The sequence below is a fragment of the Salvia hispanica genome, chromosome 1 (genome assembly GCF_023119035.1).
Source record: "Salvia hispanica cultivar TCC Black 2014 chromosome 1, UniMelb_Shisp_WGS_1.0, whole genome shotgun sequence".
NCBI lineage: Eukaryota > Viridiplantae > Streptophyta > Magnoliopsida > Lamiales > Lamiaceae > Salvia > Salvia hispanica.
The window spans coordinates 28,846,481-28,872,189 of record NC_062965.1 but is presented as its reverse complement, the minus strand read 5'-3'; the positions used below and the strand labels follow the sequence as shown (position 1 = coordinate 28,872,189).

The window sequence follows — 25,709 nt, the reverse complement described above, 5'->3', positions numbered from 1 at the left end:
ATTTTTTATAGTGGATCTCATTATTCCACTAACTCATTCCTAAATCCTACTCACATTTTATTACAAAACTAATCCCTCCGTCCCATTTTAGGAGTCTCGATTTACCATTTTTGGATGTCCCACTTATGGAGTCTCGGTTGGAATGTTCCATAATTGGTAATAGGTCTCACATTCCACTCACATTTTATTATAAAACTAATACTACCTCCGTCCCTGAAAACTTGTCCCATTTTTTCTATTTTCGTCCGTCCCCCAAAATTTGTTCCATTTCACTTTTTACCATTTTTTGTAGTGGATCTCATATTCCACTAACTCATTCCTACTCACATTTTATTATAAAACTAATATATAAAAGTAGGACTCATACTCCACTAACTTTTTCAATTCACTTTTCATTATATTTTTTAAAACCCGTATCAGGTCAAAGTGGGACAAATTTTTGGGGACGGAAGTAGTATATAAAAGTAGGACCCACATTCCACTATCCTTTTTCATCAGCTTTTCTTTACATTTCTTAAAACACGTGTCGAACTCAACTGGGACTCCTAAAGTGGGACGAAGGGAGTAATATATAAAAGTAGAACCCATATTCCACTAACTTTTTCTACTCATTTTTCGTTACATTTTTTAAAACTCATGTCGGGTCAAAGTGGGATAATATTTGGGGGACGTACTTTTTTATGACTACTCCCTCCGTTCCATAGTTATAGAGTCATTTTGGCACGTTCTAGTGATATAGTCATTTCCTTTTTTAGTAAAAGTCAACACATTTTTTCACACCTACTTTGCTCTTTCTTACTTTTTCTCTCTTCATCTCTCTATCTTTTTCATTTTTCACTTTATTCTCTCTTTATTTAATTCACCTAACATAATTTTTCTTAATCTCCATATTAAAAGGAAACGCCTCAATTGCTATAGAACGGAGGGAGTACCATACTGTAGATACTTTCTGTATTTCATCATTTGAATAGCAACTAAGTAGAAAAACTATACTCCCTCGTCCATAAATAATCTCTTTTTTATATTTTGGTTTGTCCTACAAATTTAGTTGACTTTTATTTTTGGCAAAAAATGTCTCTTGTGAGGTGGGTCCAATCTTCACTAGCAATATTTTCATTTTTTATCTTTTTTACTTTACAGTTTCGCATTAATACTCGTATTGTCCCTAAATTTCCTATTTTTATTGGACGAAGTGTACTATTGAATCAAGATATGAATATCCCTCTAAAAATGTGTGTCTGTTTATAATAAAAATATCTCAACATTCCGTGTTGATCTTTATCAAATCACATTCCTCTAACATTTGTTTAAAAATCACATTCCTCTAACATTTGTTTTATGCATATTAATTGTTAGATGACCATTTGCCTCAAACCATTGGCTCTATCACAACACTATTGTGACTCCTTTATCGAGTGTACCAATCAACTTGTGGTCCAAACAATTATTTTCCACCAACACATATATTTATTTTGTAATGATTTGGGAACTAAGTTTGTAGGAGTATATAACAAACAAATTAGCCGTTAAGTAATTTAATTTTATTGAGAAGTTATTGTCAGCTCAAATGTCACTCCATATTGATGTGGTACCTGAGCTTCTTTTCATCAGATATATTAGGATCTTTATTATAGTGCATCAATTTTTTAAAAAATTAGTCAAGGAATAAGATATTAGGAGTTGGTTGATGTGAATGAATAAAATTACATCGAAATGGAATGATGGAAGAATCGAATAACATTTCCTGTATAATTTATATGTTCACGGAATGAATACGAGTACAATTTATATTTATGTCTTATTAGTTGATTTTTTCTTACATCATATTTTTCTTTTTAAATACAGTGTCGACTAATATTATTAACACTATAATAGAAATGTTTTACTAGTCTAACATATAATTTAATACTAAAAAAATATGTATCAAACTTTTAATGGAATAATTAAATTGATTTATCGGAATTAATTCTATAAATATAAATTAGACACTTATCAGACTTTTTTGCTAGAAAATTATATAGACACAATTCTGAGATTTTTCCTCTAATATTTTAGCGAGTTATAATTGTTTTTTGTTATATCGTCATTATGTGAACATTGTTGATATATTCAATTTTATAATATAAATAATTGAATTGAATATTGAAGTATATATTTTATTTTGCAATATTATTGTTACACATAATCATATAAAATATTACAATTAATTGCTTTGTATCCGTTGGAACACTAAACTCATCATGAGCTATAGATGGAATTACTAGTATTTTCATTCTATTGAGTACTATAAGGATTCCATTAGGAATTAATTCCTAATGAAAGAACATTACCATTTTATTTAATCAAGATATTAGATATATATGAGCTAATTAGTTCATATATTTTTACACTAGCTACGAATACGGTTATGAATTTAATTAACATAAAGTTTTTTTTAAAAGGGCAATTCTTGATCATTTTAATGGGTCATTCACATTCTCCTACTCCCTCCGTCCCGCTTTAGCAGTCCCATTAACTTTTCTGCACTCGTTTTGTAAAAATGATAATAAATAGTTAAAGTGGAGAAATAATAAAGTAAAAAAGAGAATAATGTAGATAAGACTCTTCTCTATATTATTCTCTTTTTTACTTTATTATTTCTCCACTTTAACTATTTATTATCATTTTTACAAAACGAGTGCAGAAAAGTCAATGGGACTGCTAAAGCGGGACGGAGGGAGTAATTAGTACTAGTATATGTTAGCATTTGCTAAAGATTCTCTTATTAGTATTTGTATTATTATTAGTAGTATCTTGACCAGTATCTCCCACAAGAAAAAATAGACACATTTATTACATTAAAAGAGCCCATCTAATTAAATCAAATATACTATACTATATTACAGCTTACAAAACAATACCTATATACATTGTAAATAGGCTAAAAACTAAACGATTCAAATAAACTTAGTAGACAAAATGGAGGATATATATACTAAATTATAATTAACCTCCAAAAAAAGAGGTTAATCAAAGTGGTTTATTTGTATAAACCACCATCACCACAAAGATGATTACAAGCAAATTGCAGTAGCAATTTTGTTGCCATCTTGTTGAACGATTTATATATCATACACTAGTATATCTCTTGACTTAATTGTCATTTAGTGATGAGATGGTAATTAGGGATGGAATTAGCTTGTAAAAAACTAGTCCTCTTCACAAATCGACCTTTCATTCTTGGTCTCTTCTCTGCGTTGAGCTTCCTAACCTCATACCTTATCTTCTTCGAGAACAACCTCGTCCTCCTCTTCTCTCTGTACCTCGACACCCTCGCCTCCCTCCCCGCATCGCTCCATATTCTCCCCCCCTTCCCCCCTCCCCATTCATCACTCTGCGCATTAAAAAAATATATATATATAAATAAAGAGAGAATAAAGTACAAGAAATTTATATTTGACTTTTACTATTACAAAAGTAAATGAGTGAGACAAATTTTACAAGTACCAGGATTATGTCTATGTTGAAGTGAGGTCTGATTCCATCCGTCCAGGGCGATCCTTGACTAGCCCAAGCAGCAATGACTGCTTCGTAATCGAGCCTCAACAACATCCTCGATTCATTTTCCATCGCTCTAACTTCTTCTCCGTTCGGGAAATCCAACTCCCAATTCACCTCCGGTTCGAAATTGCAGTCTTCAATTTTGACGCTTTTGTCATCAACGGTGTTTACGTTCCCAAGCAAGCTCTCCACATCTGCCGCGAACTCGTCGTCGCACGTGCTGAGCAGCTCCTCCAGATTCAGCTCGTGATCGTCGTCGAAAAACCCTAATTCCTCCCCCTTCACCATTATCTCCTCGTCGAAGACCGGAACCCTACAGAAGAGCTGCTCCTCCGTCTCCTCGGGGAACGGATCGTCGGAGCTCATCTCCGGCACCACCGGCAGCTGGTGGATGACCGGCGGCGCGGCAGCACGGGACGACTTCCCGTGCCGCGGCGTCCTGGCTTTTTTTGTGAAGCCTTGGTGCCAGGACGGCGCGGTGCACGAGGACGTCTCAAGGCGGACGCGCTCGTGGCGGCTGGCAAGCTGGTTGGCGGAGTGCACCGCGCCGTCGCAGGACTGGCAGAGGAAGGCGTCGTCGGCGGCGCAGAACCACCGCGCTCGCTTCAGCAAGCAGCTGTCGCACGCCCTCGCCGTCTTGGCGCCGAGCACATTCGATGCCTTGCTTCTGTTGAGGTTCATTTTTTTTTTTTTTCTTTTTTGGGGGGAATTTGGGTGAATTAGGGCTACAAATTGGAATTACATTTATGGAGTTATTGGTGGTTTTAGTATTGGGAGAATGAGGTGGAATTAGGGCGGGCCCATTGACGATTCTGATCTGCACTGTGATTGGATGGGACTAAGTGTTGATCTTTATAGAATTATTGTGATTGGATGAGTGGAATAGTTAGGGATTTCTTAGGGGTCCAGATTGAGATGTGTTTTGTCACTTTTCCACTTTTCTCAATCACTAAACGTAGCTACATTTTGATGGTTTCCACTTGTGGTTATAACATTTTTTTTTAGTCTAAATAACCTTTTTAAATTATACCACGTACACTTAAAAAAACATCTTTAATTCTGGTGTGACAAATGTATAATTGGCAATTGTGTTCTCAATTTAAATAAAGATTAAGGTATAGTAGACAATTATACCCCGAAAGTGTCACAGATGAACAAAAGATTAAAGTATATTGTGCTATTGTGTCCTCCACTTAAAGACAATTTTATTTGCGCCCTCAATTTTGGTCAATTTTCTAAGAGCAAATCATTATGTATCTAATTTCGTGTCCAAATAAGATACTACGTTTGTTGTAGTGTACGTAGTTTATTCTCAAGGTTGATCAACTTCTGCAACTGTGAATCCACTATATTCGATATCCATATGTATTGTCAATTCGTACAGGAACAATTCCTTGGTATGCAATTTAGTTCGAGAAAACTAGGAATTTCTAATTGAACATACATATTATTTTGTCTTAACAAAAGAATTATTTCTTTTAAACTGATTCTCCTATCTCTCTACAATAGAGAAATATATATATTATTTGTGCCAGTTTACAAGTCCAACTTTAATGAATTAAAACCCAATATTGCATTGTTAGGGGTACAGATTGAGATGTAGTATTTTGTCACTTTTCCACTTTTCTCAATCACAGAATTTCACAACCTTTGGTGGTTTCTTCTTGTGGTTCAATTATTTGTTACTTAGAGCTTCTATTTGTGGTCCTTTGTCTCTCTCCCTCTGTCTCAAGGTCATCTCTGAGGTTTTGTCATACTCAACACTCTCTCTCAAGGCCAACATTCATATGGGGTTTTGTCCTAGTATGGTTTTAAAGTGTGATTTCATCCACTTGATGCACTTGTGGATGTGATTGATGAAAATTTGAACGAGTGTTGCCAAAACTGTCATTCTCTGGCTTTTGGGGAAGAGAAGGGCGTGGTGACTCGGCCATGAAGTCCAATCTCACAACCCTTATAATATCACTTTTAATGTTTCGTCTGAATGGAATAAAATTATTTCAATTTTTTCCTTGCTTGTACGTAGCTGTCACATATATGATTTATACAAAATAAAAACTATCAAGTGGGCTATTTAGAAGCTAAGTCTCGATGTCATGAGGAAGTCGACAAGCAGTAGAGTAGTTGAGTGTCTAAATCTAGTGTTATCAAGTGGGCTAAGCCAGTCCGCTTAAGGCCTGGCTTGGCCTAGGCTAACGACTAGGGGTGGAAATTCGGGTACTCATGGGTACTCGACACGAAAAAACTGGGTACCCAAATCTGAAAACGTCTAAAGTACACCCCCGATACCGACCCGATATGTTTTTCGGATACTTGAATACTTGCCACGGTTATCCGAATCTGACAAATCACATACTTAAATACTCGACTCTTTACACATGTTAATAACTACTAAAAATAATTGAGAATAAAAAATGTATAATATTTTCAAAAGTTAAAGTTATCTTATTCTTTAAGAATATAGTGTAATGTTTGTGTTAAAATGACAACACCTCTTAAAGTGACACTTTGACACCACGTATCCAGCAATATTATAAACGCTTCACAACAATGGCATAAACGCTAGACAACAATCTATGGATTGCTGTCTAACGTATTGGATATTGCTGGCCGAAAAAAATTAGTGTCTAATGTATTGGATATTATTGGCTGACAAACTCATAGTTTAGGATTGTTTTGTGGGTGAATAGATAGTGATTTTGATGATTTGAGGTGTTTAATACTCCCTCCGTCCCACTTTAGGAGTTCCGATTTACCATTTTTGGGTGTCCCACTTTAGGAGTCCCGGTTAGAATATTTCATAAATGGTATTAGGCCCCAAATTCCACTAACCTTTTTCCACTCTCACTTTATTATAAAACTAATATAAAAAAGTAGGACCCACATTCCACTATCTATTTTCACCAATTTTCCTTTACATTTCTTAAAACTCGTGCCGAACTCAACTGGGACTCCTAAAGTGGGACGGGGGGAGTATAGGTTTTTACCACAGATACACTAATTAAGTGAGTTAATGAGTTTGGCGTAGTTTTGTGATGAAAGCAGGTTGAAACAAGCCGAGGCTGATCTTGAGGAGGATTCTAGAGAAGAAACCCGACCGGGTGTTTTCCATTCTCGGAAAACCCGGTCGGGTGTTTCGTGCAACTCACGGGTTCCAGAGAGAAAACCCGGTCGGGTGTTCTGTCACCCGCAGATCACCCGGTCGGGTGTTTTTGACAACTTCAAATATAAAAGGGGTTCTCACTCATTTTCGAACCCTAACTTTCCCCACTACAAAATCAAGAAAGAAATTGGGAGATTTAAGAGGATTGAAGACAATGAGGCTTCCATCTTCAAGAGATTGAAGAATAAGACTCTCCCCAACATCAATTCCACCTTAGGGAGTTCTATTTTCCATTTTCCTTATGTTTTCCTTTGTTGCTTTTGTATTTTCTTTTGTTTCAGCTTCCACTATGAGTAGCTAAGTTTTTATTAGGGATTTTGGTGAAGTTTGTATGGAATCCATGGGTTAAACCTTGATTTGTGCTTATCTATCTCTTTTGTGTTGGTTTTGTTGGTTATTGGGTTTTTCCATTATCTAATTGTTTAGCTACCAATTGGATATGTCTTGTTCTAATTATTGTCATTGAGAGATGCTTGATTAGATTGTTAAATATTCCCTCCGTCCCAGATTAAGAGTCACTTTTTGCCATAAAATTCCGTCCCAGTTTAAGAGTCACTTTTAGAATTTTTCATATTTGGTCATACAATTTTACCCCATTCTTCAACAAAATTACATAAAAATGTCATTATCTACATTAAAATAAATCAAAACAAAAATCAAAAGTCAAAAGGGACCCACCTTCAACCAACTCCACCATCTCACTTCATTTATTACACACTCTACCATCTAACTTCATTTATTACACACTCCATCATCTCACTTCATTTATTACACACTTCAACTCTTTCTTAAAATCCGAGCCATAACAATAAGTGACTTCAAATGTGGGACGGAGGGAGTAATCAACAACTACGTGCGTTTAATGTGATAGAGAGATGCATAGCTAGAGAGAGGGCTTGGGTCCGTAGGTCTTAGGAGTCGGTCTTGACTTGTAGGGAGGAGACTCCGACACTAGAGACCGATCAACGAGTTAGATGCACCCGAGAGGGGGTCTAGCCAATCATCCCGACTTTCCTAGCCACACATGAGACCCAATAGATGAGCATGATCCCTAGGTGAACACCCGTGATCCATACCAACGGATCCATAACCCTACCTTCCCAATTTGAATGAAAACCATCCTTTTACTTTTTTTTCTTAGTTATATTCTTAATTTTCTTACTTGTTCTTTGATCTTAGTTAAGAAAAATCATAAACCCCTTTTATTAGTCTAGATAGTGTTCAAAGTTGCATCGTAGTACTCAAGCCGTCATTTAGTCTTCGAGCATCGATAATTTCAACTTGCCACGTGCTACATACCCCATACACTTGTGGGTGACATATTGATTGCAAAATTAGCATGAGTCACTGGCCGAGTAAATTTACCCTTGAGCATTTTTTATGATTGCCACATGGCAGTTGATTATTCGTCCATATGTACAAATGATTGGCTAGGAATTGTGGTATGGTGTTACTTTAAGAGGTGTTGTCATTTTAACGCACCCCTATAGTATATTGTTAGTTCTTTTGTTTTTGTTTTTTTTTTTGCATGCTAGTAATACCTTTTTATGAACTTAAAAATACTGACTGTATTGCTGAGGGAGGCCAGTAGCTAACCAAGGTGCAATGAGAGAGTATGTGAAAACAGCAACATAATGGATATAGAGACTTGCAGTAAGAAAGAGTGGAGGGAATGAGAGTTGAGTCACTTTGACGGAGAGTGAGATGATTTATAGTGATTTAGAGAAAGTTAACCTAATTATTCTAATTAAGTAAATAACTTAGCCCAGCCGCACCTATCCTGAAAGGCAAAACGTAATTTAAATATACTTAAAACAATAAATCAGATATTCGGGTAATACCCGATGCCCGATTGGGTTGCCCGATACCCAACTTATCTTAAATTTTACCATCCAATCCCATTAGATTGGATATCTAGTAGCCCGTACTCGGCGGCCAACGGATGTTGGGTAAACCCAAGATCCGATATTTGTATTCTTACCCCCACTCAAGACTGAAGCGCGTTGGTTGGGTTGGATTTCTTTAACTCGGTTCAAGCCCACTTGATAAGTGGGTTGGGTAGGGTCATGATGTGCCGAGTTGGATGATTTTAAAATTGCACGAAACAATATATTAATATCTACTTAGATAAATATGAATGTTTAAATTTATTTTATTGTAATTATATTTTTTAAAAATTTAATAAAATATAATTAAAATTGGAATAGAAATAGAAATAATTAAAAGGGTCTAACTAGAGCTCGCTTCGGCCCATCCTAGACAAGTGTAAGCAAAAAAGTAAACCAGAGTAGTATATTTCTCCAGTAGTGTGATCTATTGCTAACTTTCTTAGGTTGCTAACTCTGTTAATTTATCAATGCATTGTATTAAAAATGTCAACACATAATTTTGTTGACCTTTCAATATACTGTGTTAACATTATATTTTGACATTTTAATATCATTGTATTGATATTTAATACACTGCGTTGATGTGTTAGCAAAGTTAGCAATGTAAAGAATTGGCAATATATCGCACCAATATTTCTCCATATATAAAATAATAAAATAGTTGGGTAAACAACTCTAAAATAAAAGTGCCCTTACAATACTAATTGGTTGCATAATGAAAGTGCCCTTACAATACTTGGTTGCATAATGAATCAAATAATAATAATATCAACAACTACAACAAATAATAGTAATATAAGTAGTACTAATATACTAGACTTATTTGTTAATCAGTCATCTTTTAATTTGCTGGAATTTATTAGAATCGTGATATTAATGTAGTTTTAGTTCAACGTAATTATTTTGGTTCATACAACTTAATCATCAAAATATTTAGAAAATTTAGAAAACACTTGAGGGCGTTTTCGGAATAAATTGTGGTCATTTGGTTAAATGTCTTGACGTATTATCTAATTAGCAATCAATAAAATATTAGTACGATTTTGGAAAAGGAATTTCGAATATATTGTGATCCTTAAAATTGACATTTTGTTGCATATTCTTATTACGTACAATTGTCAGTCGACACGTACTGACTATTCAAGCTACCAGACAAGTGTTAGGTGTATTATATTGAATTAATAAATTGATATAAGAGGTACAATTAAAACATAACGACTATATATTCATTAATTAGGAGGTGAAAACTAAAAGGGGAAAAATATAATGAGAATTTAGGTGAAATTGTTAATAATAATAAATATAAAAAGTATAATTCAAATTTCAATATTTCAATATGTGGTCAAGGAATCAAGGACAAGTCATACTAGGGCCTAGGGGCATGGGACTAACAATTTTAACAACTTCCAAGGCTATTTTTTAAAGTTATATTTTAATTTAGGGATATTGGCTTCTAATAGTACCAAACTTTCAAAAAATTGGTTTTTTCATGAACTTTCAATTTGACAAATAATATCATGAACTTTTACCCGAGTTTGTTATTTTCCTCCGGCAAAAAAGTTTCGACAAATAATATCATGATATGGATTTTTTATCTATAACCATTGATAATACGTCAAGACATTTAACACAACCATCCGAAACTTTTTCGCCGGAGAGAAATAACAAACTTGGATAAAAGTTCATAATATTATTTGTCAAATTGAAAGTTCGTGGAAAAAACCAACTTTTGAAAGTTCCGCGATATTAGGGGCCAATATCCTTTTAATTAATCATAGAACTTTTTAACATAAAATTATTAAATAGTTATATTTGATAATTTGAAATTGTGTTTAGTAAAAATAAATTTAGTTGCTTGTAAATACATAAATCATTACTCAATTTTGATTTTTACTAATTAATTCCAATATAAATTCAAGGTATCGAAAAAAAAAATTATGATAATTAATTAATTTTCAAAAGTTACTCATAATGTTGGGTTTTGTTCACCGAAAATGGTCAAAAATGATTTATAAGTTGTTGTCAGATGGAATTTGGCATTGATATGCCACACGCTATTGTAAATGTATCGACAAGAGTTTTAATCGACGTATATTGGAATTTCACTTTTGAATTTGAAAAACTTAGTTATTTATCAATGAAATTCAAACAAATGCCAAATTACAAAGTATTGAAGTTGTGAGTTTTACACAGTATTTTGATTTCAAGAAAAACTTTAACGAAAAAGTACTAAATTTCTTAGATCCCACAACGTGAAATGCATGGGCTCTGTTACCGTAGACCGAGTATTAATTATCTCTATCTTTGAAAAATAAAATTAGAATTTAGAAATGAAACGTTCTGATCATTTTTCACAAGATCGTATTTATTGAATAGTAGTATAAGTTATTTTTCAGATTCGTTGAGTCTTGGGTGGCTGGTGTTAGATTTTGGAGGCAGACAATGGAATGAAGTTGTGGGCGGACATGGAAATAAATTTATGTAGGGGCTATATTTATTAAATTTTACTTGAAAATATATTTTTGAATAATTTAGATGGTTGATAGGGACTTTTACATAACAGTTTATGACTAAATTTAAAAGTTTTATTAAAGAAAATATTTATTTTACGGGCTCAAGGCCTCCTTGTATTAGGTATTGTTAATTTGAGTATCGTTTGTAGATGTGGTATAATATTTTGAAAAAAAACAGAGAATACATCAAACATTCATTATAGCAAACACTATCTTAACAAGTTTATTATTGCACCATCAGATGAATGTAATTTGGAAATACAAAACTACAATAGTTGTAATAAGTAAAGAATGTAAAATTGAGTGGATTAAAAAGACAACATGGAGTATATATAATGTATTTCTATCTTAATTATTGTTGGACCAGAATTGAGCCTGAAGGTAGTCGATGATGTTCTTCTCAACCCGGAAAGCCTTAGCCAGCACATCCGGGTTGATCTTGGGGTCCGACCCGAACACCGCATTGGCAATGGTTATAGTACCCGGGTTCTGGCTGCCGAAGCTAGCAAATGCAACGGCATTGGTCTTTCCGACGTTGAACTGGAAGTGGATGAGACCTTGTGGGAAGACGAACACATCTCCCGGGTGCAAGTACTTGGTGAATAGCTTGTTCTTCTGGTTGGGATCGGCCGGGTTGGAAGTGACGAACCCGACGTAGAGAGTGCCTTCCACTAAGAGGAAGGCCTCGGTGGCACGCGGGTGGGTGTGGGGTGGGTTGATTCCGTAAGGGGCGAAGTCGAGGCGAGCCATGGAAACACCGAGAGTGTTGAGGCCTTCGAGCTGGTTGACGTTGACCGGAGTCACGAATGATCCAAGCCGATTGGATGTGTTTCCGGCCTTGTTTAGACCCTGGAAAAGGAAATCCTCCGCAACCACCATGTTCGGGTTCTTGCAAAACCTCCCATTCACAAGAACTGGGCACCGAGATTAAGTAAACGAATATTTAGTTAGTTAAGTGAAAAAAATAAAGTAAAAAAAAATAAGAGAGATTAAATGTGTTGATTCTTGTCATATTTAACTATATATATTAGGAGTAGTATAGTCTATATATAAAAGGAATATGACTGAACTATAGTGGGACGTAGGTTATATTGAAGATATTTACCAGCATTTTTGGCATCGGGAACAGCAACGCAGAAATCCTGAAGTTGGCTCGGGTCCGATGCGTACGCAACCAAAGCCCACGAAAAGACAAGAAATATGGTGCATAAACCAAAAGCCATCTTCATTTTAGGTGATGAGTATACGTTACTCAATTACTTGTGTTTATAGTATTTATCTTCTTTTATCTGTGATGAAAACTTAGAATGAGAAGTATTCCTTTTTATAGGAGTGAAAAACAACAATCTTCATTTCTCATCTTTTTTTAAAAAAAAATTTGAACTTTTCTTGGTCGAAACCTTCACACGGCTTTTTATTATCTTCCTCTAATTCCTCTAATAAGCTGCGTCTAAGTATATCAAACTTTGTTTATTATATTTTATTATATGAAGACTCCTTCAATCAACTTATAATTCAATTTGGACTTAGTTAATCCAAATCTTAGACCAGTCAATTAATGCATACTTTATTAATCTATAGATTTATTTTTTAGTGAATTACTAATTTACCCTATCCAATTAAATCACAAGATATTATAATAAAACAAGATCTAATCAGTCCTCCAACTAATTAAATATAGAAGGTGATTATGAAAGTTAGGTTTTGGATTAGATATTGACTCACCAAAATCTCCCAAAGCCGTACACTATTTCAATTCATTAAATCAGAATTAAATTAATATTTGCTCTTTATAATACTATGCATACAGAAGTTGATATTTCTACTTTCTATTCTTTATGAAATGTAATTATAATCATGTCATGCAAATTAATTATTGGATGTTCACATTTTGTCTAATTGTTTATTTTATATCCAGCCAGCTGAATTAATCTACATATAAGTAAAGGTTACCAAGTCCAATTAAAGCTTGTTTCAATTAATTCATCAAGAATGAATCTCCAGCACGAAAATGTTACTTAGTCTATTTTGGTGGCAAAGTTTCTGATGGTGTATAAATAGAAAATGTTGTGACGATGACAGAATTAGTTTTTTTTATGGCTGATTAATTTTGAGTGTGATTGTGTTCGAACAAGTTGATATATATATAATGTAAATGTGGCCGAGAATATCCAAAAGGGACAGCGTGTTATAGAATTAATTTACCTTAATTACTTGACTTTCTTAAAAACTTCAATCCAATGTTTTCTTATAATTCTGATAATTCACTGTTCCTCTAGAATCTTTTTTTTTTTTTTTGATGCGATTAGCTTCACTGTTCCTTCAAGAGTTTTTGTGATAAGAGATTTAATTAGTTATTGCATTTCTTTACGCAACCACAATTATTTTAATTATTTTATGCACATTACAATGTCAATTTAACTGAGACCAATATATTTTAATGAAGCTTGTTTATAAGAAAATATTGCTGTTTCAGGCAGATTCAAATGCATAATTGGTATTCTAGATTTTATGTATGTCAATTTGAATTCGGTAAATAACACAACTAATTCACCCACTTTTTCTTAGATAATTAATCATGCATATCTATTTAGTGTTTTCTTGTCTACTTAATCTTCTAAAACAGCATATGCTTCTGTTAGGATTCCTAATCATCTAGTGCACAACTGCATGCTTATTCTTCATCTAATCCTCTATTGATTTTCATATTTTTCTTGGCCAAGTTGAAAATGAAAGATCAACACCCTTGATTTTATATTATATACTTCCCCTCTAGGTTTGATTAATTTGATGGAGACTAATTATATAAAAGCTCAATCCAATATGCTTTGATAGAGAAATTAACAGCAGGCAATATATATTATACTAGTAGTTGATTGATGGAGATTGAAGAAGTCTAAATAAATTAGATTTTAAAAATATGAAATGTATATATGATGAATTTCTCCTATAAAAAGGAGTGCTTATGATGCTAAGTTTTCCATTACAACAACAATATATCATCAAATATATGAAGATGGCTTTTGGTTTATGCGCCATTGTTCTTGTTTCTTCATGGGCTTCAATGGCATATGCTTCCGATCCCGGCCAGCTCCAGGATTTCTGCGTTGCTGTTCCCGATTCTAGCTCTGCAGGTAATTCGATCGATTATATCAAACCGACATTATGTATAGGGCCTGTTTGTTATGGTAAATAACTCCAAAATTTATTTAGAAAAAGTTAAAATAATAATAATAATAATAAAAAGTTATCTGGCCTAAAATGTGCGTTCTTATCATCTGCATCTGCATGTATATATACTAAATTGTTTGCATGCAGTTTTTGTGAACGGGAAGTTTTGCAAGAACCCGAACATGGTGGTCGCGGATGATTTCCTCAGACAGGGTCTAAACAAGGCCGGAAACACGTCCAATCAGGTTGGATCGGCCGTGACTGCGGTCAACGTTAACCAGCTTCCCGGGCTCAACACTCTAGGCGTTTCCCTAGCTCGCCTCGACTTCGCCCCCTATGGGATCAACCCGCCCCACACCCACCCCCGTGCCACCGAAGCCTTCCTCTTGATGGAAGGCACTCTCTACGTGGGGTTCGTCACCTCCAACCCGGCCGATCCGGCCCAAAAGAACAAGCTATTCACCAAGTATTTGTACCCCGGAGATGTGTTCGTCTTTCCACAAGGTCTCATCCACTTCCAATTGAACGTTGGAAAGACCAACGCCGTTGCATTTGCTGGCTTCGGCAGCCAGAACCCGGGTACCATCACCATCGCCAACGCGGTGTTCGGGTCGGACCCCAAGATCAACCCGGATGTGTTGGCTAAGGCTTTCCGGGTTGAGAAGAACATTATCGATTACATTCAGGCTCAGTTCAACTAAAATTAAAACCTTTGCCTAAAATAGACACACAATATGGTGTGTCCAATTCATCTAATAAATTGAATAATTTTTACTTATTACATCTGCGTGACTTGGAAAATTGTGTGTATCCGAGTGTTATATTTCAGGTGATGCTACACGTTTTTGCATAAATAAAATTCTTTCATGTATTCTCTGTTTCTTTCCTATAATTTTGCCTCTGTTTATATAGCACAGTACTTTTTATGAAAGGGTATTATGGTTAGGATTCAAAGTGACTATTATGAGTATCAATTTGGGTTAATCTACAATTTGTGGAATTGTGTAAATCTACAAATTCAACTTTTGACAAAGTGAAAACATTAAATAATAGTACTAGTACTAAAATATCTAAGTAATTAATTTACATATAACTAATTTTTTTAGTCTCTGAACATTGTACTAATATTATTCAGGGTCTCTATTTTTTTTAAAATATCAATAAAGACGTTTCTGTACATTGATGTAATATTACTGAAAGGACATTTAGATTTTTTTTAACCAAAATATATTTTCTAGACTTAAGGGTTATTTATGTTTTTTTCATGAGAAACAGAACCGTTACTTTAGTTCATTCATTTTCCTTAAAACAAGTGTCATGTCGACGAACAATTATTTGTCACATATTTTGAAGACTTCTCTTAGGGAATACAACATAAATAAATATGAACCGAATGCAGCCGAAGTAACAATTCTCCATCACATGAAAAATACATAAATAAATAGCTCTTATAGTTTGAATGTATTCTAAAAGTAAAAAAATCTTAAAAGTGTAAAAATCATTTAAGTAGTTCTGTCATTAATAAAACATCTAAACAAGTCGTCTAGTCGTCTACTGTCACAATTTATATCTTCCTATTCACAAACACTGCATTATATAGAAATTGAAGAGAAAACGACAGTACACGTTTTGAAACTTGCTACTGTAGAAGACAAGAAGATATTATCTCCAGAATACAACAGTCTATCATTTTGTTGAAATAAAATGCTACTACAAATCAGAATCAAATAATTGCACTTTACTCCACAACAACCGTAAAAACGGCTATATATCTAATGGGGCCCACATGTAAATTACAATCTCGAAGCCACGTCATCATCGCCGGAGTCCCCGACAGTCTCATCGGAGCCGAGCACCGCCAACACGTCAGCAAGCACGACTCTCCGATTGGCGGCGTACACCTCCCCACCCCACTTCCTGCCCACCAACTCCGCCCCCAGCTTCACCGCCGCCTCCACCGTCGCCTCAGCGCCGTCGTGGGCCGAGTCCACGATCCCCCACTCCACCCCCATCTCCGCCGTGATCTTCGCCGCCGCCATCACCACGCTCCGCCAGATCTTCGGAGACCCGACCTTGCTCTTCACGAGCTGCACGAACCACCGCGGAATCGGGTAGCCGATGTCGAGCTCGCTCATGTAGAGATAGCCTCTGTCCCTACGCACAGTGGCGGAGCTCGGAATGTATTTAATAATTTAATAATTAATTGAATAGTATATTAAAAATATCTAAAGAATTTATGGTGGGTCATATTCCAAAAAAAATTTAATTTTTTTTAAAAATTACTATCTCCGTCCTCCAAATATTGACACACTTTGACCCGACACGGATTTTAATAAATGTAATGAAAAGTGAGTTGAAAAAGTTGGTGGAATGTGGGTCCTATTAGTGATACAATAAAATGTGAGTATGAATAAGTTAGTGGAATATGGGGGTCCACTATCAAAAATGGTAAAAGGTGAAGTGTGTCAAACTTTAAGGGACAGACCGAAATGGTAAATTGTGCCAAAATTTCAGGGACGGGTAGTGAAAAACAAAATGATAGGAGTTATTTTCAGCCACTCATTGAGTGGTTTATAATGCTATCTCAATTCTTAATTATGCTAAAAAATCTCAATTGATCACAACCACACGTTGAGTGTGTGGGTCCGGCCTTGCCTGCGCATGAGGAGGTAGTCGTGGCTGAGGGCGAGGATGAAGCCGGCGGCAGAGGCGTGGCCGTTGACGGCGGCGATTGTGGGCATGGGGAGGGAGATTAGGTCCTCCACCAAGAGACGGAGCTTCTTGGAGATGATCTTGGGCCGGGCCGGGTCGGCTAGGGCCCAGGCCTGGTCGTAGCCGTTGGAGAAGAATTTGCCTTGGGCGGTGGTGATGAGGGCGGTCGAGGGCGTCGACTCCGACTTGACTTGCGCGACCGCCGCCGTGATGGAGTCGAGGAGCTCGGGGTTGAGGCGGTGGTCCGTCTCGCCGGTGATTGTGAGGATGAAAACATCGCCGCGTTTCTCCAAACTGCACATTGCAATTTGCACCACCTCTAGTTAATTGAAGATGTGAGGTTTTAAATTTGAGGATTTTGTTTTTGTCTCAACAACTTATGAAATAGGTAGATTACCTGCATTGTTGAAATTGTAATCAACACCAACTTAAGATTTCTTTGTTTTAGGGTACTCATAAAGCACACTAATCACATGTGTCATGTCAACTTTTCAAGTTAAATTCGGAACAACAATAACTCTTGGCCAAAAATTAGGTGAGACCAAGAATATCTAAATCATGAAAATAGTTTTAAAAGAAAAAAAAATCAAATTTTTACTACTTTGGTCCATAAAAGATAGTTCTGGATGGCAGGTTTTAATGAGAAATTGGTAAAGTAAAAAAGAATAAGAAAGAAATAGGTATGAAATACAAACTTTCCACTTTTAGAAATTAGACTATTTTTTGTAAACATCTTAAAATGGCAAAATAAAACTATTTTTCGTTGACGGAGAGATTTCATCTGTTGTGACTGTCCTAATTTGTGTACAAAGATTCGTGAATAAAATATTGAGTTAGTGTGTACTACAAGATTTTTGAAAATAATAATGAACTAGTTTATTTAACATACCAAAATAGAAACAATGATTATTTTTTAGGGAGAGTATAATATTAATGTGGTTAATGTCTGAAATAAGTAGTTAGGTAGATTAGTAAGTTAGTGACTCTGTAAGTGTAGTCTATATTCAATACTCCACAAACTATGTACACATTATAAACATGTTTATCATAACAATTCAATTCCTTTTCCTTTTTTCAAATTTGTTGGCGCACCAAACACGACTAATGAGACTATTTATTTAGCTTACTTGATTAAATGCACTACAACTGCCGCAAATAATTAAGGAGTAATCTGTAATTATCATACTTAATACATTAATTATAAAACATCCATACAATTATAGATAACATACTATTTTTAATTACAAAGGAAAATAAGAGTGGATTTGGGCTTTAGGTCTAAATCACTACTACTATACTTGGATCGCAGTTTTATAGTTTAATTACATATGGTGGGCTGGGCCCTCTCTAATGAACATGACCAATTTTTGTTTTTGAGTTCCATCCAATTTATAATAGGTACTCCGTAAGATTTTATTTATCAATTCTCTATTTTGAATTCGAATTAATACAATAAATTAACATGCATATTCGGGTTTAATTCAGAATAATAGTATGCACTAGCGTGATAATAAATTTACATAAGTGTTCTAATATATTGGGTGGTTAAGATACCAATAGATCAATAAGAAGATTCGACAATGACCGAACACTGACAATGTCCTGACGTAATGCTGACAGCTTCAATGTGTCGCATCCCAAATAAAAATTCATGGATCCACCATTGTCAACAAATAACGAAATCAGCATATAAACAAAAATAAGCGTTCTATCCAAAATATTGTAGAAGACAAACAACGCATAAACACAATAAAACGGAAGTAAAGGAGCATCAGATCATGAAAATAACTAAACCATATACTTAAAAAACTAAACAATAACTAAATACACATGAAAATAAACAACCATCTTGCGATATTCATTTTGATCATCTTGCGATTTTCGAGGATAGTCATCATCTTGCGATATTCATTTTGAATTTACATATTTTGATTATCTAGCGGGAATGGGATAGTCACCATCTTGCGATTGCTTGTGACCTTTTCTTTGTTGATGACAGTGATTACATACAGAGAAATTTCCTCTACTTTATTCAAAATTAAAATTTTTGTAAATAGCATAAAAATTACATAGCGAAATGTGTAAAAGAAAATTATGTGTTGCCCACCTCATGGCCATTTATGTTGAAAAGTGAGAGAATTGTTGTGTTTCACGTTTTTAGTCATCGTTTATTACAATAAAACATGGTCTTCGAGTTTCTTGGAAATTTCCAAGATATGCATTTATGACGCTGTGATGGTGTCCAATTAAATAAAAGACGCTAACATGAAAACATCTCAGATAAAGAAAATAGAAAGAGGTGACTAGTAAATGGAGTACTCATATTTTCTTTTCTTTTTTATAAATAAAAACTTTTGAAATGGCATGAGTTTTAATACTCCCTCCATCCCACAAAAATTGTCACTCTTTTCTATTTCGGTCCTTCTCATAATAATTGTCACACTTCATTTTTATCATAAATGGTAAGTAAGTTTAACATTCCACTAACTCACGCCGTCACATTTTATTATAAAATCAATATAAAAAAGTGAATCTCATATTTCACTAACTTTTTCAACGAACTTTTCTTTACATTTCTTAGAACTCGTGCCCACAATAAGAGTGACAGTTATTGTGCGACAGAGGGAGTATAAAATAGTAAAAAAAAAGGAGAGAGAAAACAAAAAGTGGTAGAGAATGACCGTAATATGAAATCATATATATGCTTTTCATTGATCCCCTGCCCCAATAAATGTCCAAATTGATGCTGATCTATCAGATTGAAACTCAAACAATAAAGGAAACACAAAGATAACTTGGATCTAGCCCAAAAATTAGATCCCCAAAAGGAATTTATTGAAGAATTGAAGATGGAGAACGTGAATAAGGAGGATAGAACCATTGATGGAAAAAGACACCCTAGGCTCTTTTCACCGCACTAAATCTACCATGGCCTTATTACTCAGAGGATTTTACAAGCATTTGGTGTATATCTTTATTTGATTCATAGTACTTAGATTAAATCAATTGATGAAACAAGCAACTTATAAAAATAGGAATTAGATAGAAATCTCACACGGATAAATACTCTCAAGAGCTACAATGTTCAATCAACAATTAAGTTTCAAATATGACTATTGGGTCTATTTATACTAGCCCAAAAACAAATCATAAAACACAAAAAAAAGATGAAAAATCACAAAATTTTGAAGCCTAGCTCCCCGAGCGGTCGGCTCAGACCCGGAAGGTAGGCTGAGCGGCCCGCTCCGTTCCTCTGGACAAAGTGGCTTACTACAGAAAGAATATTGAGCGGCCCGCTCCGGACTGGCGGATGGTTCGGGCCGACTGCTCGAACTCTCTGAACTCGACTCCTCTGCGCGGCTATAGTAGATCGGTCATAACTCTCTCTACCGGACTCCGATTAAGGCGTGCAAGATGCTCACGTGAAACTATTTCGAAGACAAAGACATTGGTAGTCTTTGGAAAGCGTTTGGACGTCATCTTGACAAGACAATTACTAATTGAATCCTGCGACAGTTGAAATCTTTGATGCACAGCTTCCATGATTGTATTAGACTCTCACCTTTTTAGAGAGAAAAATGTTTTCTAAAATAAAAAGTTTCTAATTTTAAGAAACATACAAAAATAGAAATAATTTCTATTTTTAAAAGACTGATGGAGTATATTCTTAGGTCTTAACTTATGAAAAAAAATAGATTTTAAATTTAAGTCATTTTTTCATATTATTTGATATATGTAATTACTTATTTAATTTGGATGATATATGTAATTACTTATTTAATTTGGTGTCTTTATAAGACAATTTGTCACAGTTTCACAATTTAAGTTGCAACTTTACTTGAAGCCTTTAATAGGTTCACTTTACAGCGTGCATATACTTTTCTACTACTAATAATTAGGCCATGTACCACTACCACATTTCCACCCTTATCAAAAGAAAGAAAAAAACTAGAGTCTTCTTATGTTATTAAATTATTTGAACAAAACTCTTAAATAATTATATCTCTCGCATGATTCCATGCATGTGAGGGGTTTGATTGGTTGCCAGTTGCCAAAAAGACTCATATTAAATGACTATCTGACTTGGGGTCTATGTAAATAAATTATAATGCCAAAATTAAGTTTTATATTCAATATGTTTACCAAATCTTGTTGTGGCTCTCTCGGAATATAGTTGCCGTACCGAGAGATAAGGCATTTAAAATCAACCTCTAAAAGCAATCAACTAAATAATTTGGTTTGTCATTGTTTAAGAGTATTTTATAAGAAAAGAAGTTATTGTGTATAAATAAAAAAGATTGGTACTGGTTAGAAAATCGCCGATTTGATTCCAAGGGAATCGAAAACAGCATACCGTTAATCTACAAGTCATTAGCTGTCGACTTTGGGAGGTTTTTGCTCGGATTTTTGCCCATTTGTTCACGATTTTGGGTTAAAATAGACGATTAAGTACTGATTTTGGATCTAAAATCGAAACCAATATCAATAGAACTTGTATTTTGATTCTAGTGCATCAAGAACCCAAAACATAACAATTAATATGCCCAAGATTGAAAAGCACAATTGATTTAATTTCATGTTAAACATGTGAAGAGTCAAGGTCAAGTTAGAATAATGGTGTTGATTTGTGTCACATAGTACGAATATTAAATATTAAGATATGTTATTATTTTAAATTCATTTCATAGATTCAATAATACTACTCCCCCCGTCCCATATAATTTGGGACATTTTGACCCAGCACGAGTTTTAAGAAATCTAATGGAAAGTAAGTTGAAAAAGTTAGTGGAACGTGGGTCATACTTCTAAAATATTAGTTTTATAATAAAATGTGAGTATGAATGAGTTAGTGGAATATGGGATATACTACCAAAAATGGTAAAAGTGAAATATATCAAATTATATGGGACGACTCAAAATAAAATAATGAGTCAAATTATGTAGGACGGATGGAGTATTATTTTTGGAGCAGTTAGTCGAAGAATTTCACATTGGAGTAAGTCTAACAAGAAAATTGGGCAGGCGGCTGAGCGTTGGTCCTCTTTTGTCATTTTGTATAGTCAAAATTCAAATTAATAGTATGAAAAAACTATGTTTGTTGACCCAACTTTTGCTCTTGGTCTATGGTAAAAAAGTCCTAGAAACTACACCTAACTTTCGTACATGTAAATATATATCAGAGTTTCTATATGACAATTTTCTTCATACATGTCAAAAGGGTAATTAAAAATATGGTAAAATTGTATCTTGGTTATGGAACAAATGATTAAATATAAACATTTGTTTGAGACCGCCTTATTATCCTTATTATGACATGTCATTGATTAATATCTCAATGTTATTAGATAAAAGTTTATACGAATAATATTTTAGAATAATAGTAGTAGTACTATAAATTAAATCTTGTTTATTTCATGATACATGTTATTTGCGGACAATTGTTTTCGGTGGTTTAATAATATTTCACATTTTACATTTAACAAAATTTTAGGTAAGAAGAGACGAATACTCCTCCGTATGTTTGGCCATTAACAAAGCGCCGGCCTTCCTGACCAATGCGGGAGATCGACGCTATTGCACTCCTTTGAATAGGTTTAGTGAGTTACCTTGGTATTTTCTTCATTCCATCGCAACGAAGACATTTCTTTCCGTTACGAGAATTAAAAACAGTTGTGTGTAATGTAGCATTAAATAAAAAATATTTCATTCGTTTCATTTTAGGAGTCTCATTTGAATTTGACACATGTTTTAAAAAATATAAAGAAAAATTGGTGATAAAATAAAATAGAATGTGAGTTCTACTTTTATATATTAGTTTTATAATAAAATGTGAGTGGAAAAATGTTAATGCAATGTGGGGCGTATTACCATTCATGAAATATTTCAATCGTGACTCCGAAAATGGAACGGATGTAATAATAAAGTCTGAGTCTATGAGAGTAGAAAAGGTAGAGATAATAAATTAATAGAGAAGAAAAAGTAAAATTAAAAAATGACACTACTAATATGTAACGCTCAAAATAGAAAAAATGGCGAGCGAGATTATTTATTTAGTAGAGTAACATAAATTTTGTTTGAAAAAAGTTAAAATAATAATGATGTAAAAGATTAAAATAATAATGATGTGAATATGAAGGTATATGGATTTGTAGACGCTATTGCAAGTATTCAGGCTGAATAATAAAATACTAATAGTCGAGGAAAAATGAAGATAGATGGATTTATATAGCGGGACTACATTTCAATACTAGCGTAGAGAATTTACACGCGTTGGACGCGTGTGAAGAGAGGCGTAAAATTGCACCTATTGCGTGTGATGTCATTCGCCTGATGTCATTGTGGCCTAGAGCATCAATTCCAGCGTAGACTAAGTCCGTTATACAATTTTAAATTAGTAGAAATTAATATTTCGTATAGAGTAAAAGTCATATTTTGTCATTTCAATTCGTCTCATAATAAAATTTATTTATATTTTATTTTTACTATAAATAATAAATAGATTTCACATTATTATAATTTATTCAACTCATATTTTATTATAAAACTAATATTCCATATAGATGAGATAAATATTAAACTAACTTATTCAACTCTTTATATTTTTTTTTAAGACTCTTGTCATAATTAAATAGGATTATTATTTGGGGCAGGAGAGAGTAGTTCATCTCATTACTAGTAATAACAATCAACAAGTTAGAAATTAAAAATAACTAATTAAATGTTAAAAATTACTACATATACTCTCTAGTCTCTAGCTACTATTAAATATTGAAATTTACAAAGAACTACTCCTTAATTTGATTATAAAAGATTATGTAAATTACTTCTTAAATAGACCTTAATTACTAGTAGCTCGTAAAATATTAATTTAACTAGTGAAAAGTCGTTTATGCTCAACTATTGCCTTGATTTTTTTTTTATCAAATTGTGTCACGGTGTCACCATCTAAAGAAATTGACGTGACAACATATAGTAGTAGGACTTATGTGTTATATTTTCAAAAGTATATGACGTTTTATTCTTTTCTATTACTCCTATGACAAATTGGGTTCAGGTTGCTAAAGCGTATGAGTGTTAATTATTCCACCATTTTTAGCAATAGTAAACATTGAATAATGAGACACTATTTTAGGAGAGACATTGTCTTGAGTACTAAGTAAAGAGAAAAATATATTTTAATATGAAAGATATATTTAAAAGAAAAACTAAAACAAAATATATGACACCTTAAAATAGAGAGTATTTAATTGATATACGAAACTATTAGCTTACAAAAATTAACATAGGAAACTTAGATTGCATAATGTAGTAGTCTTTGCTGCCACATAATTAGCCAATTCGGAATCTCTAGTTATGGTAAGAGCATCTCTAACAGCGGACGTCCGATCGGATTGCCGTGACGGGCGATCGAGACGTCTGCCATTGGAACACATCGCTTCGGATACGTATGTCCCGTGAGGACGTCGGATATCCGCGCGACGGGCGGACAGACGTCCGCCATTGTGGCGTGGGTCGGACATCCGACTTAAAATTTTAATTTTTTTTAAACTCTATAAATACGGCTCGTTGAACTTCATTTCATTCACACCACTTGTGTTGACAAGTTTCTCTCTCTAAACTCTATTTTCAAGTATATCTAGAATGGCAAGTAGTCGTGGCGGTGGTAGTGGCGGAGGCGCTAGTGATAGTGATAGTGAGAATGAATTGCATGTCGCTGTGGAAGGGGCGATTGATCGATTGCTACGGCAGAGGCAGCTGCGGCGGCAGCAGGCGGCGGTACCTCGGCCGATCCATCGGCGACATCATGTACCCCGGAACCACATTGTTGCACATATTCGGTTGTATCAGGACTACTTCGCTCCGCAGCCGCGTTTTGGGGATGCCTTATTCCGACGCGTTTTAGGATGCATCGTCCGCTGTTTATGCATATCATTGGTGTTTTAGAGAAAAGATACGAGTATTTCGGGATCAGGGAGGATGCGGCTGGCAAACCCGGACACACGCCCTTACAGAAGTGCACTTTGCCGCAATCAGGCAACTGCATACGGAGGCCCGACCGACATGTTCGACGAGTACCTCCACATTGGCGAGTCGTCGGCCATCGAGTGTCTACGGAATTTTTGCGCGGGCGTTAGAGCGATATTCGGGGATCGCTATCTTCGGAGTCTGAGCCCCGAAGACTGCCAGCCAGCTGATAAATATGCACGGGTCGGTGCACGGGTTTCCTGGGATGTTGGGCGGCATAGATTGTATGCATTGGGAGTGGAAGAACTGCTCCACCGCCTGGAAGGGGATGCACACTTCCGGCTTCAAAGCCAAGCATCCCATGATGATCCTTGAAGTTGTAGCTGACTACCGGCTGTGGATATGGCATGCTTATTTTGGAGTCGCCGGGTTGAACAACGACATCAACGTCCTCCCGGTCGTCGCCCATGTTCAACGATCAGTGCAATGGCGTTGGTCCCGCCATCGGTTTCGTCGCCAACGGCAACCAACACAATATGGGATACTATTTGGCGGATGGGATATACCCAAACTGGCCCGTCTTTGTGAAGACGATCAAACATCCGATCGGACAAAAGAAGTCCTACTTTGCGAGCCGTCAGGAGGCAGCGTGCAAGGATGTTGAGCGGGCATTTGGTGTGCTCCAGAGTCGATAGGCGATGGTGAAGGGTCCTTCACGGATTTGGTATATTCCCAACATCGGCGACATCATGTACG

The 25,709-nt window shown here is 35.0% G+C and overlaps 4 protein-coding genes across 4 annotated transcripts; 1 reads left to right on the top strand and 3 right to left on the bottom strand.

Annotated features, from left to right (window-relative positions):
• Nucleotides 1–2,946: 2,946 nt before the first annotated feature.
• On the bottom strand, nt 2,947–4,273 carry LOC125213031 (zinc finger protein CONSTANS-LIKE 16). The gene is made up of 2 exons (XM_048113383.1): nt 3,487–4,273; nt 2,947–3,373 (listed from the first exon to the last, which is right to left on the bottom strand). Exons 1-2 carry the CDS (start codon nt 4,219–4,221, stop codon nt 3,140–3,142), a joined length of 969 nt encoding a protein of 322 aa, XP_047969340.1. The 5' UTR covers nt 4,222–4,273; the 3' UTR covers nt 2,947–3,139.
• A 7,029-nt stretch (nt 4,274–11,302) lies between these two features.
• Nucleotides 11,303–12,383, bottom strand: LOC125201015 (putative germin-like protein 2-1). Its single transcript, XM_048098881.1, has 2 exons — nt 12,211–12,383; nt 11,303–12,019 (listed from the first exon to the last, which is right to left on the bottom strand). Exons 1-2 carry the CDS (start codon nt 12,332–12,334, stop codon nt 11,454–11,456), a joined length of 690 nt encoding a protein of 229 aa, XP_047954838.1. The 5' UTR covers nt 12,335–12,383; the 3' UTR covers nt 11,303–11,453.
• Nucleotides 12,384–14,080: 1,697 nt separating this feature from the next.
• On the top strand, nt 14,081–15,147 carry LOC125201013 (putative germin-like protein 2-1). The gene is made up of 2 exons (XM_048098879.1): nt 14,081–14,239; nt 14,424–15,147. Exons 1-2 carry the CDS (start codon nt 14,116–14,118, stop codon nt 14,975–14,977), a joined length of 678 nt encoding a protein of 225 aa, XP_047954836.1. The 5' UTR covers nt 14,081–14,115; the 3' UTR covers nt 14,978–15,147.
• Nucleotides 15,148–15,853: 706 nt separating this feature from the next.
• LOC125201014 (enoyl-CoA delta isomerase 1, peroxisomal-like) lies at nt 15,854–17,361 on the bottom strand. Its single transcript, XM_048098880.1, has 2 exons — nt 16,932–17,361; nt 15,854–16,430 (listed from the first exon to the last, which is right to left on the bottom strand). The coding sequence occupies exons 1-2, from the start codon at nt 17,288–17,290 to the stop codon at nt 16,070–16,072; spliced, it is 720 nt and encodes a 239-aa protein (XP_047954837.1). The 5' UTR covers nt 17,291–17,361; the 3' UTR covers nt 15,854–16,069.
• Nucleotides 17,362–25,709: the final 8,348 nt, after the last annotated feature.

What these genes read in the sequence shown, in the direction of transcription:
- LOC125213031 (XM_048113383.1), bottom strand. Translation starts at nt 4,221, where the DNA reads ATGAACCTCAACAGAAGCAAGGCATCGAATGTGCTCGGCGCCAAGACG. An exon ending in TCAACATAGACATAATCCTG is followed by an intron (nt 3,374 to 3,486) that starts GTACTTGTAAAA and finishes TTTAATGCGCAG; the next exon opens with AGTGATGAATGGGGAGGGGG.
- LOC125201015 (XM_048098881.1), bottom strand. Translation starts at nt 12,334, where the DNA reads ATGAAGATGGCTTTTGGTTTATGCACCATATTTCTTGTCTTTTCGTGG. An exon ending in TCCCGATGCCAAAAATGCTG is followed by an intron (nt 12,020 to 12,210) that starts GTAAATATCTTC and finishes CTCGGTGCCCAG; the next exon opens with TTCTTGTGAATGGGAGGTTT.
- LOC125201013 (XM_048098879.1), top strand. Translation starts at nt 14,116, where the DNA reads ATGAAGATGGCTTTTGGTTTATGCGCCATTGTTCTTGTTTCTTCATGG. An exon ending in TCCCGATTCTAGCTCTGCAG is followed by an intron (nt 14,240 to 14,423) that starts GTAATTCGATCG and finishes GTTTGCATGCAG; the next exon opens with TTTTTGTGAACGGGAAGTTT.
- LOC125201014 (XM_048098880.1), bottom strand. Translation starts at nt 17,290, where the DNA reads ATGTGCAGTTTGGAGAAACGCGGCGATGTTTTCATCCTCACAATCACC. An exon ending in GACTACCTCCTCATGCGCAG is followed by an intron (nt 16,431 to 16,931) that starts GCAAGGCCGGAC and finishes CACTGTGCGTAG; the next exon opens with GGACAGAGGCTATCTCTACA.